Source organism: Stegodyphus dumicola, chromosome 9 (genome assembly GCF_044657685.1).
Source record: "Stegodyphus dumicola isolate Sdum_Otavi_A_Nest chromosome 9, ASM4465768v1".
Classification (NCBI taxonomy): domain Eukaryota; kingdom Metazoa; phylum Arthropoda; class Arachnida; order Araneae; family Eresidae; genus Stegodyphus; species Stegodyphus dumicola.
The window spans coordinates 59,215,739-59,228,469 of NC_140776.1; the positions used below are offsets into that span (position 1 = coordinate 59,215,739).

The window sequence follows — 12,731 nt, forward strand, 5'->3', positions numbered from 1 at the left end:
CACTCTAGAATCTGCAAGCATACACTGTAAGCACTTTTTTTTTTCCATTTCAACCAAGAGAAAAGCATAAATTTTATATCAATGTGTGCGTTGCTGTTAATGGCTCAGACGCCGATGAACTATAATGCTTTTACAGAATTTGTGTTAGTTAACATTCAACAAAAATATTTCAGAACCAAACGTTTATTATTGCATAACTTGCACGCGTATACATGGATTACATTAAAATCAAAAATACATTTTGGAGATACAGCGTGCTGCCTCGGTGAATACTTCTTAGGATAATCAGGAATCAGATAATCAGAAAATGCTAAATTCCTGCGATAAATATGTAAACCTTAAGCAAACTTTGTACAAATTAAACTAAATACTTGGATGATGCCTTATATCACTGAAACATACACTATATTATAAAACTCTAAGCCTTTATCTTCTCTCTCTCTCTCTTCGGTACTCAGGTGTTAACGCAACCACCTTGATGGAATTCGGTAACATTTTATAGATGAAAAGGCAAAAACCACGTGGGATGCAAGCTGACGATTTTGATGACTTTCCTGAAAAAGACTGCCAGACTAACGATATTTATCATAATTCGGCAAATATTATTAACATATCAAAAGAAAATACAAATCTTAATTATTAAATAAGAATTATGTGATACATTAAAAAAATAAAACATACATTTCGCAAAATCCTTCTGCAATTTTTTTTTGTGCTGTTCTACTCCCCATGTATACAGCGATCTGTTTTCGCTTAAAAACAACTTCACAAAATCGCTCAAATTTGGCACTGTGTTGTGTCACAAATATTTTAATTGTGCTTATGTTAGTTATTTAATCAGGTATTTTATTTAATTGAAATTTTTGTAAAAACTTAGTGGACATTTCTATTTTTAACAGTTAAAATCTTTAGTCGTATTTATTTTTCAATGGTCAGATTTTCTAACAAAGACAAGGGAGTGAACATCTGGGCGGAAGCGGGGGTTCTTGGTGTTTTCCAACTGATTGTGAATAGCATTTACGGTAACAAAGAGCTGTATTAGTAGCTTGCCTTTTGCGATGCAGGGGTTTTGTTTACTAGGTTATAAAGGAAGATTTAATTGGCGTCTTTGCTTCACTTTCTTTGTGAATGCTGGAAGTGTTGAATAAATGAGTTTCCTTCGAACGGAGGGGCGTTTGTTAATTTCTTATTTTAAGCGCAGCATTGATCTTATCTCTTGTTCTCCGCTTGTTAGCCGGGGTCGAATTGTGTTTCTCACGCATTTGTGTTACTTGCTGGTTCTAGCTATCCAGTTAATGTTTTTGTGCAGCGTCTCTATTTCCATTTGTTGAAGAGAGTCAAGTATTAACAGCAAAAACAAAGAGAAAGTCTTACGGTTGGTCAAATGTAGTTTTATGTGTAATTTTTCGGCCTGTAGAATTTGGTGGGTGGAGAAAGTTTTCTTCGAGACTTGTACGGGAGTTTAATTGAGTTGTTTTTGAATTTTGCAGTGGTTAAGTTTCGTTTAAAGAGATCGGGGGGGGGGGGTGTTTGCCCCGCTGCGGGCTTGCCTAAACAAGCGCGCTGGGACCTGCGAGGCTTCTCGTAGTGAAGGCCACTCTAGAGCCAACGGGTCGTGGGACAAGAACTCATCTTTGTGTCGTCACTCAGGAAGTCCAACTGTCGTCCCATCAAAGGCTTAATTATCGCTCATCTCCCTGTTCCGGTTAATTAGTCTTTTTCAACACTATATGCAGTGCTCATCGAAATGTGAACCTGAATCACCTGTGTGACTGGGTTCATTTCTCTTTCTCCTTTCATCTACTTTCCATTACTTCAGAATTATTGATTTCCAGGCATCGTCATTTATGTTTTCTGCAAGATGTCATTTTTCTTGAACTCGTATTTTCGGCTGATTGGTGAAGGACTAATTCAAGAGCTCAATAACGTGATCTGCTGAAGTCGCCAGTATGCAGCAGCTCCTTGTGATGATGAATTCACGAAGTCCAACTGTGAGTTATACTTACATATTTTTCTCATACCATTGTAGTTAGTTGTCAAATGGGAGTAATTTCAATTCATTTTGCGTAACTGGTAGAAATAGACTTCTGAATTAGAAATAGAGAAAATGAATTGTGCCTTAAAGAGACTTTAAAATCAGTGTCTATAAAATGGACACTTTGTTAATTATAATTTCTTACACTAATTGATAATTGATTTGTAACATTTAAGCTAAGACTGGAATGTCGTAGAAACACTTTCGTTAAGGGAGATCTATTTTAAATACTAATTTAATGTTCTAAAGTAATCTAAATAATCGTTTATTATGTTAATTTGGTATTTTAATTTTGATAAATGACGCTTAAAAAGTATGATTTGGAATGTTATTTACCATTGGATGTAAGGGTAGTCTGGCCAGCTATCTTCATTTATGATATTCTAGGAATTTAGTAAATGTGTTTTTGATTCATATATTTTATGCTTCATTTGTGTTATATGAGTTATTTTAATTGTTGGTCTGTCCCAGTCACTCCATTTGTTTGAGCCGTAAGGCCTTTTAGAAAATATGGATACTAACTTAGGGTATTGGTAATATTTTTATGAGTTTCACAACGCGCATTATGATTTAAAGTACCAGCCACTTATTATAATTATTTGATTGTATAGTGATAATTTGTAACATTTGTAGATGCCGAGGAAGTATTTAACTCTGTGATTTATTATTTTGGGGCACTGATTGATTGTTGTGTGAGTATTTCTTCTCTGGTGTTTGTGAGGCTTTGAATTTGTGGGCTTGAACAATGTTGCTGACTCTAGAGTTAATTTAGAAATTGATTGAATATGCATTTTATGTGAATTGAAAATGGTTTTTGTTAGAGAGGTAGCATTGGGTTTGTCCAAGCACCAGCTAAGATGTATTCCTCTTTATGTTTCAGGTTATTGATTTATTAAGTGTAAATTTTTATTTTGTTAGAGTTAATTGATTTTAAGGAAACGTTTTATAATTTGATTTGAATTAGATCAATCACCCAGTTCTTCCTACACCAGTTTTTAAGGTTTCAGAGTTTCAGATTATAATTTGAGTAGATACTTATTCTATTTTTTGCGTCCGGCACCAACCGCGTAAATTTTGTATTAACAAATTTTAGGTACTACCATCAAAAGTTTCCGGGATATAACAACTGTTTACCAAACGCTTTTGCTGTGACATAGACATCTTCCCCTTTCGTTCGAAATGCGTACTTTTGAAATAACATTTAACACTCAAACACATACAATAGTTGAATGAGAAGGAAATATCCAACAATCATATAGATTGTGGTTATAAAAAAATAAGGCTGTCAGAATAAAATCATTACTTATTAATGAAGAAAGTAAGGTTACTAGTTTAAAATCATTATCTAATAATGAAATTGCGAAACTTGCCGTGAATTTAGTACTTCAATGCAGTTGATGAAAAAGAATGATTATGTAAGTCATAATTCAATTCGTTTGCAGAAATTTACGTAATATACACCTAAATATTATTACATATATATTTTATAGGTAATTACCGTATTATTCCGCCGACCATGGAAGTTAGTGGATATTTCGCAAAAGTTGCGCCAGTCGTTCCTGCGGAATTCTGAAGTAATGAAGCCTTTTAAATTAATAAGCAATCAGTATTCGAACCGCTTTAATTTTGCACTTCGCATAAACGCTTTTGTCTGTTTCTACTATTTTGTTAGGCCCTCCAACTTTACGGGAAGCTTTGTTTAGAAATCTGTGAGTACAAACGTGCCGCAAGTTATTGTTCTGATCTGTCACTGTTTTGTTGGCTTATATATTTTGCTGATCATACCATGTTCATTAATATATACTTTTTCTGCGACAGGATCCCATAACTTTGAGAATATCCACTGTTTACTTTTCTACACAAAATAGGTGCCAAATTGTAATCGTTCTTGTCAAAATGCATGGAAAAAATACAGTTGCAATAATTTATAGCCTTATTCATAAGAATAAACATAGCTTATCGAAAATCGATCGGCGTAACATCAAACGAAGGATCAGATGTTACGAGTGTGTTGTTAGGTTATGCTTATCCATAACTAGCGCTAAATCGAACTGCTTGACGACAGTTTCACGACGTAAGTACCATTTTACATTCAAATTCGTATCTAATTTTAATAACAAAAATTAATCATAAACTTACTTACAATCTGATTTATAGTTCGTGATCGCTTTAAAAACAGATTCAAAACAATTGTTCCTTTTAGTCATTCTTTGAGGAATTACTATATTCCTGTAAATACATCAGTACTGTTTCTTCCATTGTTGCCAAATTCCACAAGCATAAAAAACCGTTGGAATTTGGAATACAACAAAAAGAACGCTTACGAAAATGACAATGTTGCTTGACTTGTTATCAATCAGCACGGTTCCCTGAAGAATGGTGATGCGCATGATTGCCAGAGTTTGGCAATTTTTGAAATTTTGGCCACTTAGGTGGTTATAGTAACGCATAAGTACCTCTTCCTGAATGAACATATATTTTGAAAAGGTTTGCATGAAGTTGGAATGTTCCAGCCAGAAGAATGTTAACAGATCAAAATTGTATCCTTTGTTAAAGCAAATGCTTCATCACGGAAACGGAAAGTCTATAGTTTCAATAGTTATGCGCATAAATAAAATTAAGTGTGGTCTAAACATGTAGCTAAGTCTTATTAAATGAAACCAATTAACAATGTTCACTTTGCCTACTTCTAGAAACGCAGGGATCTTAATATATATTCCCCTTGAAAATGTGCATTAAGCTGTTTGGTTCAGCAATTTTTTATAGTAAAAATTTAGGGAAAAAAGCATTTTATTCAATACTAATTTTCTTTTTAATTAAATCAGAAGAAAAAAGGAAGAATGGAAATAGAACATTATTTTATCTATTATATTAATCAATTCTCCTCCGAAGAATCTTTTAATTATTACTTATTGCAAATAATTTCGAAATATTTTTTAATTTCCTGTTAAAATGAAAACAGTGGAGTTCATATATCCATAAATCGGAGTTCGTGAAAAAATTAATTCCTCTTATGAAAAACAGAACTAAAACTATGGCTGTAAAAAACGACTATTTATGGTATTAAAATTAAAAATAAGCCAAAAGAAAAGCATTTACTATTTAAAATCTTTTTATTTCTTTTGTCGGCCTATATTTTTGAGTAACTGAAAAGTAGGATTGAATTAAAATAATTTTTTAAGAGAACTGAAAAAATAAGTAAATAAAAGAGAAAATAATGGAGATTATTGTTATTATTATTATTATTATTATTATTTTTTTTCATTTTCATTGTTACTGACATTTAAAAGAAACGGACTTTCCAAAAATGCTCTCAAAAATATTTCTTTGTCATTTGCAAAATTAAGGAAATGCTGCATTTTTTTTATTAAAAATATATGTGATTAAAGCATTAAAGCAAAAACTCAAATACTTTGCAGTTTTCTAGCCGCTTAGGGGGAATTAAATGTTAATATGATAAAAGATTATAGTGTGGTAATGAGATTACTGAGGATAATAGAGATTATAAGAAATGACAGAGTGCTTGGAAAGATGTAAATGAAAACACACACACACACACAAAAAGAAAATTAGAGATTATCTGAAATTACTAATTGGTAATATAGTACCGTATTTATGCGAATCTAATGCGCCATCGAATCTAATGCGCATCCCCATTTTAAAACTTTAAATAATAAAAAAAATGTTTTTCGGCGAATGTAATGCGCATCAATGGTATGAGAAATTTATTTAATCTTATTTTATACAAAAATGGATTTGTATATAAACTATCAATCAATGGTATGATAATTTTATTTAAATTTAGATATCATATTTTATACAATGAATTTATACATAAAGTAGCACAACATAGAATTAACCTATTAGTGGGCTATTGTTATGTGAAACAATCATTGTTCATTACCACTACCGTATATACGGTATCTATCATAAAATATGAACATGAAATAAATCGTAACATTTCTATAGCTAACAGTTTCTACAAACCGTGATTAATAGTAATCGTCTTTATTCACTAATGTTTTCATCACTAGAATCCTCGCAGCTCTCTTCGTCAGAAGCAGATTCCTTTCTTCTTTCGTCATCCTCGGCGTTCCAGAGCACGTCATCTTCACTGCCATTCAATGAATTTGAAATGCAGCATTTCTTGAAAGATTTCGCAATCATTGTATCTTCGATGCTTTTCCAGGCAGCAGAAACCCAGTGTGCAACAATGTGCGGTGCAGTACGCTTAATTTTTCCTATCGAGGTCAATTCACGGTTTGGCTCACAAAACCATTTTTCGTACTCCGCCTGAACGTACCTCTTAAAAGGTTTATTTATACTAACGTCCAGTGGTTGTAACACAGACGTCATCCCTCCAGGAATGATTACAAGATCACTGCCTAGGCTGCACGTGTTCTTTTTTACGTCGTCGGTGAGATAACCACGAAATGCGTCCAGACAAAGCATTGATGGTGGATTGAAGAGCCCACCGGGACGGCGTTCCCATACATTTCGGAGCCAATCAAGCATTAATGATTTCGTCATCCACCCCTTCTCTTGGTTTCGAATCAGGACATCATCTGGGAACAGCTTTTCATTCTTAGAGATTTTAAGGCTTGTTTTCCGTTTGAAGATTAAGAAAGGGGGAAGTTTGCACCCGTCTGCTGTTATTGCCAGCATCACTGTTACGAGTTGTTTTACACATCCTCAAGTTTTAATGATAACTTCCTTAGTCCCCTTCTCCGTAATGGTGTAGTTATGAGGCATATCAAACCAAATTGGCGTCTCGTCAGCGTTGCCAATTTGCCCCATTAAAAAATTCTTTTCCTTCCGAAGTGTGATGACATACCGCTGAAATGTTAGTAGTTTTCCCTCAAAATCTGCAGGAAGCTTTTGGCATATTGTTGTACGGCGTCTTAGAGATAAGCCCATCCGCTTCATAAACCGATCCACCCATCCTCGGCTAGCCTTAAACTCTTGTTTCGGTATTCCAAGAACTTCAGCCTCCTCTTTTGCTTTATTTCTTATGGTGTCACTAGTTACAGGTTGTTCATTTTTCTTCCTTTCACGAACAAATTCCAAAACGTTTTCTTCAATTTTAGGGTGTCTTCCTTTGCGAGAGCCAATGAATTTCTTTCTACTAGCTTTAGTTGCAAACAGTGCCAATTTCTGTTGCCGCCACAAGCGAACACTACTCTCAGCTACGTTGAACTCTCCCCTGCCTTTCTATTGCCATTTTTTCAGCATAAAGAATTACTTTACGTTTGAAATTAGCGTCATATGATATTCTCCTCTGTTTGCCCTCCCTTTCGTGACTACGTACTCTGCAGTTTGTATCCTCTATGCAATAATGTGTCAACGATAAATGTAACGGTAAATCTAGTCGACAAATACAGTAATCCATGGTTACGATTTAAATTTGGTTGACGTCATCGGCGAACTTTGCACTCGAATCTAATGCGCCATCGAATCTAATGCGCACCCCAATTTTGAATATTACATTTGGCCAAAAACGATGCGCATTACATTCCCGTAAATACGGCAAATTACTTTCGAATAGTTTTAGCCTATATCAGTAGTTCTCAACCTGCAATACGTCGCAGTAGAATTCTTGTAACCTTGCTGCAAAGTTAAAAATTCAAAGAGTTAAAAGATAATTAATAGAATAGAATAGAATAACAATATAATTGCTATGGTGGCAACATTTCTACTAATTTATTTTTGAGACCGATTTTTCATCTTTAATAGCTTTAAAAATTAAATATCCAACGTGGAAGTTGATTAAAGAGAATCGGCCAATAACAATTAACTGCAGCATTATTTCATGCATGTCTTGCAGATTGGGCAGTTTCGGTAAACAACAATAAATCAAATGCAGTTCTATTTCGTAAAAAACAGTAACTTAGCGTATGATCTATTCCCATATTATTTGAAGAAGGAATACACTGGAAGCAAGACATTACGTATCTAGTTATTATATTCAATAAATTCGCATTTTTAATTCCAAACCTAGAAATAAATTTAGGAAGCTTAAGATTTCTTATTGAAAATTTTAATACAATCGTTCCCTTCTCAATAAAATGGTATTAAAGAAAACAGTCTATCCATCCTTTCTCTACGCCTCCCGCACATGGGAGCATGCTGCAAATATAAATCTCTGTAAAATACGAAGTCAAGATAGAAGTAAAACAGTCGTAAACAGTCAAAGTTTCTTAGTTTATAAAGAATTGCACAATTATATACTGATTTAAAAATCAAAAACCATCAGAAAATACATTTCCGAAACTGCTTTTAATATATTTATCATAAAAGCACTAAAAAAAAATCTTTAAAAAATCATTGACCATGACCCCAAGAAATACATGCATGCTCACTTGATACTCTTCTTTTGTAACAATGAACAATTTGCCATCTTTCACAGAAGTTCATGGCTATTTTAATACTACTAATTACTAATTATTAAATCTGACTCTCGATTTTTTGTAGAGGATTAGAAGGAGCAGCTTTTCAGAACTTCAGAATGTCAGATATTTTTACAAATTTAAATACATGAACATGCTATTTACCAAAGATTACTTGTTATTCCACTTATATAAAACAAATCTAACATTTGATAAATTGTACAAACGGAGAAAAAATTCACCAATAGTCTTAAGAAAATGTTTAGAATTTTGCATAATTTATTAAAATTTCATATCGATGTACATAATCCAAGAAGGCAAAATGTCACGCACATATAATGGGCGATTTGCTTATGCATGTGCAAACTTCAGGGAGAGGTAGGTTACTCAAAGACGATTCGAAATACAGCAATGTACGGATGGGAAAGCAGTCGTAGCGCGCTCTAAGGCGTTGTTCGGAAAACAGATAAAACTTCCTCCCACGACATTCGGTATTTGACAGTTAACTGCAGACGAAGTAGGACGGAACATTTCCATGTCAGCTAGGTAATGGAGCCCCAGTTCTCTGGTTAACAGTAACTCAGAGTTGTTATATATGCTTCTATCATATGGAGCGGATGATTGTAATGGGCGGACCGGTGTTTGCATGTAGAGTGGATGAGAGGTGCCCGAATAGGCGGATTTCGAATCAGCGGATGTTTTTACGCCTGCATCGAAGATTGTACGATGCAGGATCGTTTGGGATAAGTCAAAAGAATCCAGAGCGAATGGCACAGACACTTGAAATACAAGAGATGTATCCGCTCCGTTATGCAGGAAGGAATCCACGTGTCAGACATGAGCGATCACTACAATCTCGCTATTTCCCAGAATGTGCAGAATCCTGCGCTCAAACCACATATATTCATACCATGAGCAATGCGTGTAACAACTACTTCCTGCTGATTTCACACCGCGAGTTGAATTTGTTGAATAGTACAAGCAGAAGAAGGTGATGGATCTTCATTTTCCGTCTGCTATCCTGTTCACCCATGAAAGATTCTTTAGCAGAGAAGGTTACTACAACGCGCATAACACAATGTATGGGCTGGACACACTCAGGAATATCCGAGCATATCCAACACAACACCGATTTTCTATCACTGTTTGGGCGGTCATTATTGGCAACTACCTAATAGGCCCATCTCTCATGCCTGTTCGTCTCTGGACGGACGCTCTAGATTTTCTAGAGGTAGTCTAACCCAGATTGTTAGATGAGCAAAGTATCCAACAGCCTAAGCGTAAAGATATGTGGTTCCAGTATGATGGTGCCGTAGCCCATTTTACGCTTTCCAGTTGGCAACAGTTGAATTCAACATTTGGTTAAAGGTAAATTGGTTGTGGCGGTCCTGTTCATTGGTCTGAGCGTTCACCGGATCTGACCTGCCTAGATATCTTTCTCTGGGGTTACCTGAAAAACCTCGTGTACGCAACACCCGTTGCCAATGACTAGGATCATGTCACGCGCATTGGCATCGCTAGTGCGATCATCCGCGAGACTCCAGTGCATTCCAAAAAATCCATGATTCTATGTTGCGTCGATGTCACGTTTGTATCGTAGCTGGGGGTTGTAACTTTGAACATTTACTGCGACCTCTAAATATCGCAAAAGTGAGGATCTGATGATTAAAATATTGTTAATCGATATGCTGCAAATATAAATCTCATGCTGCAAATATAAATCTCTGTAAAATACGAAGTCAAGATAGAAGTAAAACAGTCGTAAACAGTCAAAGTTTCTTAGTTTATAAAGAATTGCACAATTATATACTGATTTAAAAATCAAAAACCATCAGAAAATACATTTCCGAAACTGCTTTTTCTTCCACTCTTTCTCTTCCATTTCTTGTGTTTTTTTTCTCTGCGCATTAGCACATTGTGAATGCGTTTCCACTCGTACATTGCTATGTATTTCCGAAACGTCTTTAAGTAATCTACCTATCCCTGAAGTTTTGAACACGTTTAGCGAATCACACAGAATACACATAAAATACTGTATTTATATGTTATGTTTTTGTTTCATTTGTAAAGTTTAGCTATCGTTATCTTGTAGGGTTTATATTTATTTTAAGTTTAAACTATCTTTCCTGTCAAGCCTTACTTATCCCTGGAATTTCCAATGCCAGAGTATATAAATTTTAGTAGAACGCGCAAAGTATTCAAATTGTCAGCGGAAGTAATCTGAGTTAAATAGAAGGGAAAAGAGTTTGAAGGTCTGCTTTCTTGCTTCACGAGCGTGGAGGTGGCTAGTTAGAAATTGAAGAACCGCGCGTTTCGGCCTGTGTGCTTGCCTCAGTAGATTGTTAAATCTTTCAACGTAATATTCAGAAGTTTGCTGAATTGTCAGCGGTATCTTAGAACGCGGTTAGGTTAGTTACGTTTAGAGAGCCTCGTAGTTAGTCACTTGTTGTTATTCTTTTTTTTTAGGTTCTTATTTTTATTTCACCGCCGGGTCGGCGTAGTTTGTGAGCGTCAAGAGCACGCATCTGTAATTTCTAAAGTTGAATAAAAAGGGATTTAAACCCTTCTCAAAACTTTGTATACTTTCCAGTTCATAGCAGTCACCACTATTGTTGCGTGCAGGTTGGGAGCGCGCAACATTACATTGGCGCCCGAACACTTGTCGAACTGAAATGGCCGAAAATTGTATGGAAGCTGCTGGACAACAACAAGAAATGGCAAGCCAATTGGAAGGATTTGGATACCTGGTCCAGACGATGAGATCGTCAATCAAGCCAAACGTCAATTTCGACGGAAAAAATTCGGTGGCGGTATTTCTAGAAGGCCTTGAAAATCACTTCCAGCTCTACCTGTGCCTGAAAGACAAAAAGTTGCCATCGCCACATCTGCACTAAGAGTACAGGCTTTGCTATGGTGGAAGAATATAGGCAAATTTTTATTAGGGGAATTCGGAGGCCAGACATATACATTTGAAAATTTCAAAAAATCGTTATTAAAGGCCTTCCCCATAGTGAAAGATCGAGCAAGGCTAGAAGCCGAACTATATAGTTTTTATCAACGTGATATAGAAGAGTTGACGGACTTTATTCTGCGAAAAATCAAGCTGACGAATATGCTGTATGGGAAGAAACCCGACGCGGAGATTATTGAAATAATCTTACCAAGATTGCTACCTGCGGTTCAAGATTACTTTGAAATTAGAAACCCAAGCACATTGCAGGAGCTCTTCGAATTGGCTGTCAAGTTCCAAAATCGCAGAATATCGGAAAAAGCTAGAGGGGCATCGTATTCTCAAAGTATCCGAAGGCAATCTTCAAATGAGCAGACCAGAAATGCAAACCGCTCTCATGGGGAAAAGAGCTAACTCATCGAAGCTCGAAGGTAAAGGCCCAAAAAAGAAATTTGAAAACAACCGTCCGCGTACCCAGAAGACAGAAGTTGAAAGGAAAGCTTTAAACGAGTAGAGGGGCCTGTGAAAGCGAGGGTCCAGACCCCGGAAGTTTTGAAAAAACCCTCAAAAAGATACTTAAATACGGTCATCGTAAAAAACTCATATTTACCAATTATACAAGTCCTGGTCGGCGATGTACCAGTAGAAGCCCTCATCGATACAGGAGCAGAAGGTAATTTTATGAGTGATATTTTTTTTAAGAAGAATTTTAATAGGTTACGATTATTTAAAAATAAAAACACAGAAATCATAGCAGCGCAAGGACAAACTTGTCAATGTATCGGAAAACTGTCTTTAAAAATACAAGTTCAAAACGAAAGCCTTAAAGTATTAATTTTTGTAGTAAAAAAACTTGCAAAATCCACTTATTTTAGGTATGGAGTTTTTAAAAGCCGCGAAGGCCAAACTCAATTTTCAGAAAAGTTCTATCGTGCTGGAGATGGATCGGAGGGTGGTGGAACCAGTGGAACAACCGCAAGTTGACCTTAGCCATTTGAATGACCATGAAAGCCAAGCCATCCAGCAAGTGGTGAGTACTTTTTCAAACTTGTTTTCAGAACGGCCTGGTAGTTGTCAAATAGTTACGCATAAGATACAGTTAACTGCCGACAAACCCTGTAGGTCTAAAACTTATCGCTATGATAAACAGAAAGAGCAAATTATAGAAGAACATATTCAGGAAATGTTAAAGAACAAAATAATAACGCCCATAAATAGTGAGTACGCGAGTCCAGTCGTACTATGTAGGAAAAAGAACGAATTTCCTCCTTCGGATAAAAGGGCTAGGAGGTTTGCTATCGATTACCGAAAGCTGAATAGTATTACTAAATTCCCAGTTTACCCTTTGCCGGTTATAGAG

At 35.6% G+C, this 12,731-nt stretch overlaps 1 protein-coding gene across 2 annotated transcripts in view; it reads right to left on the minus strand.

Moving 5' to 3' along the window:
- Window positions 1-225: 225 nt before the first annotated feature.
- The window catches only part of LOC118203910 (ras-related protein Rab-37-like), a 452,520-nt gene continuing 440,014 nt past the window's right edge, over window positions 226-12,731 (minus strand). The window contains exon 8 of one of the 2 annotated variants that reach the window (XM_085823503.1): window positions 226-564. In XM_085823503.1, the coding sequence (XP_085679629.1) occupies window positions 462-564 (103 nt within the window). In that variant the 3' untranslated portion in view covers window positions 226-461. The remainder of the gene's footprint in view (window positions 565-12,731) is intronic. The other variant, XM_085823504.1, reaches the window with a different exon arrangement.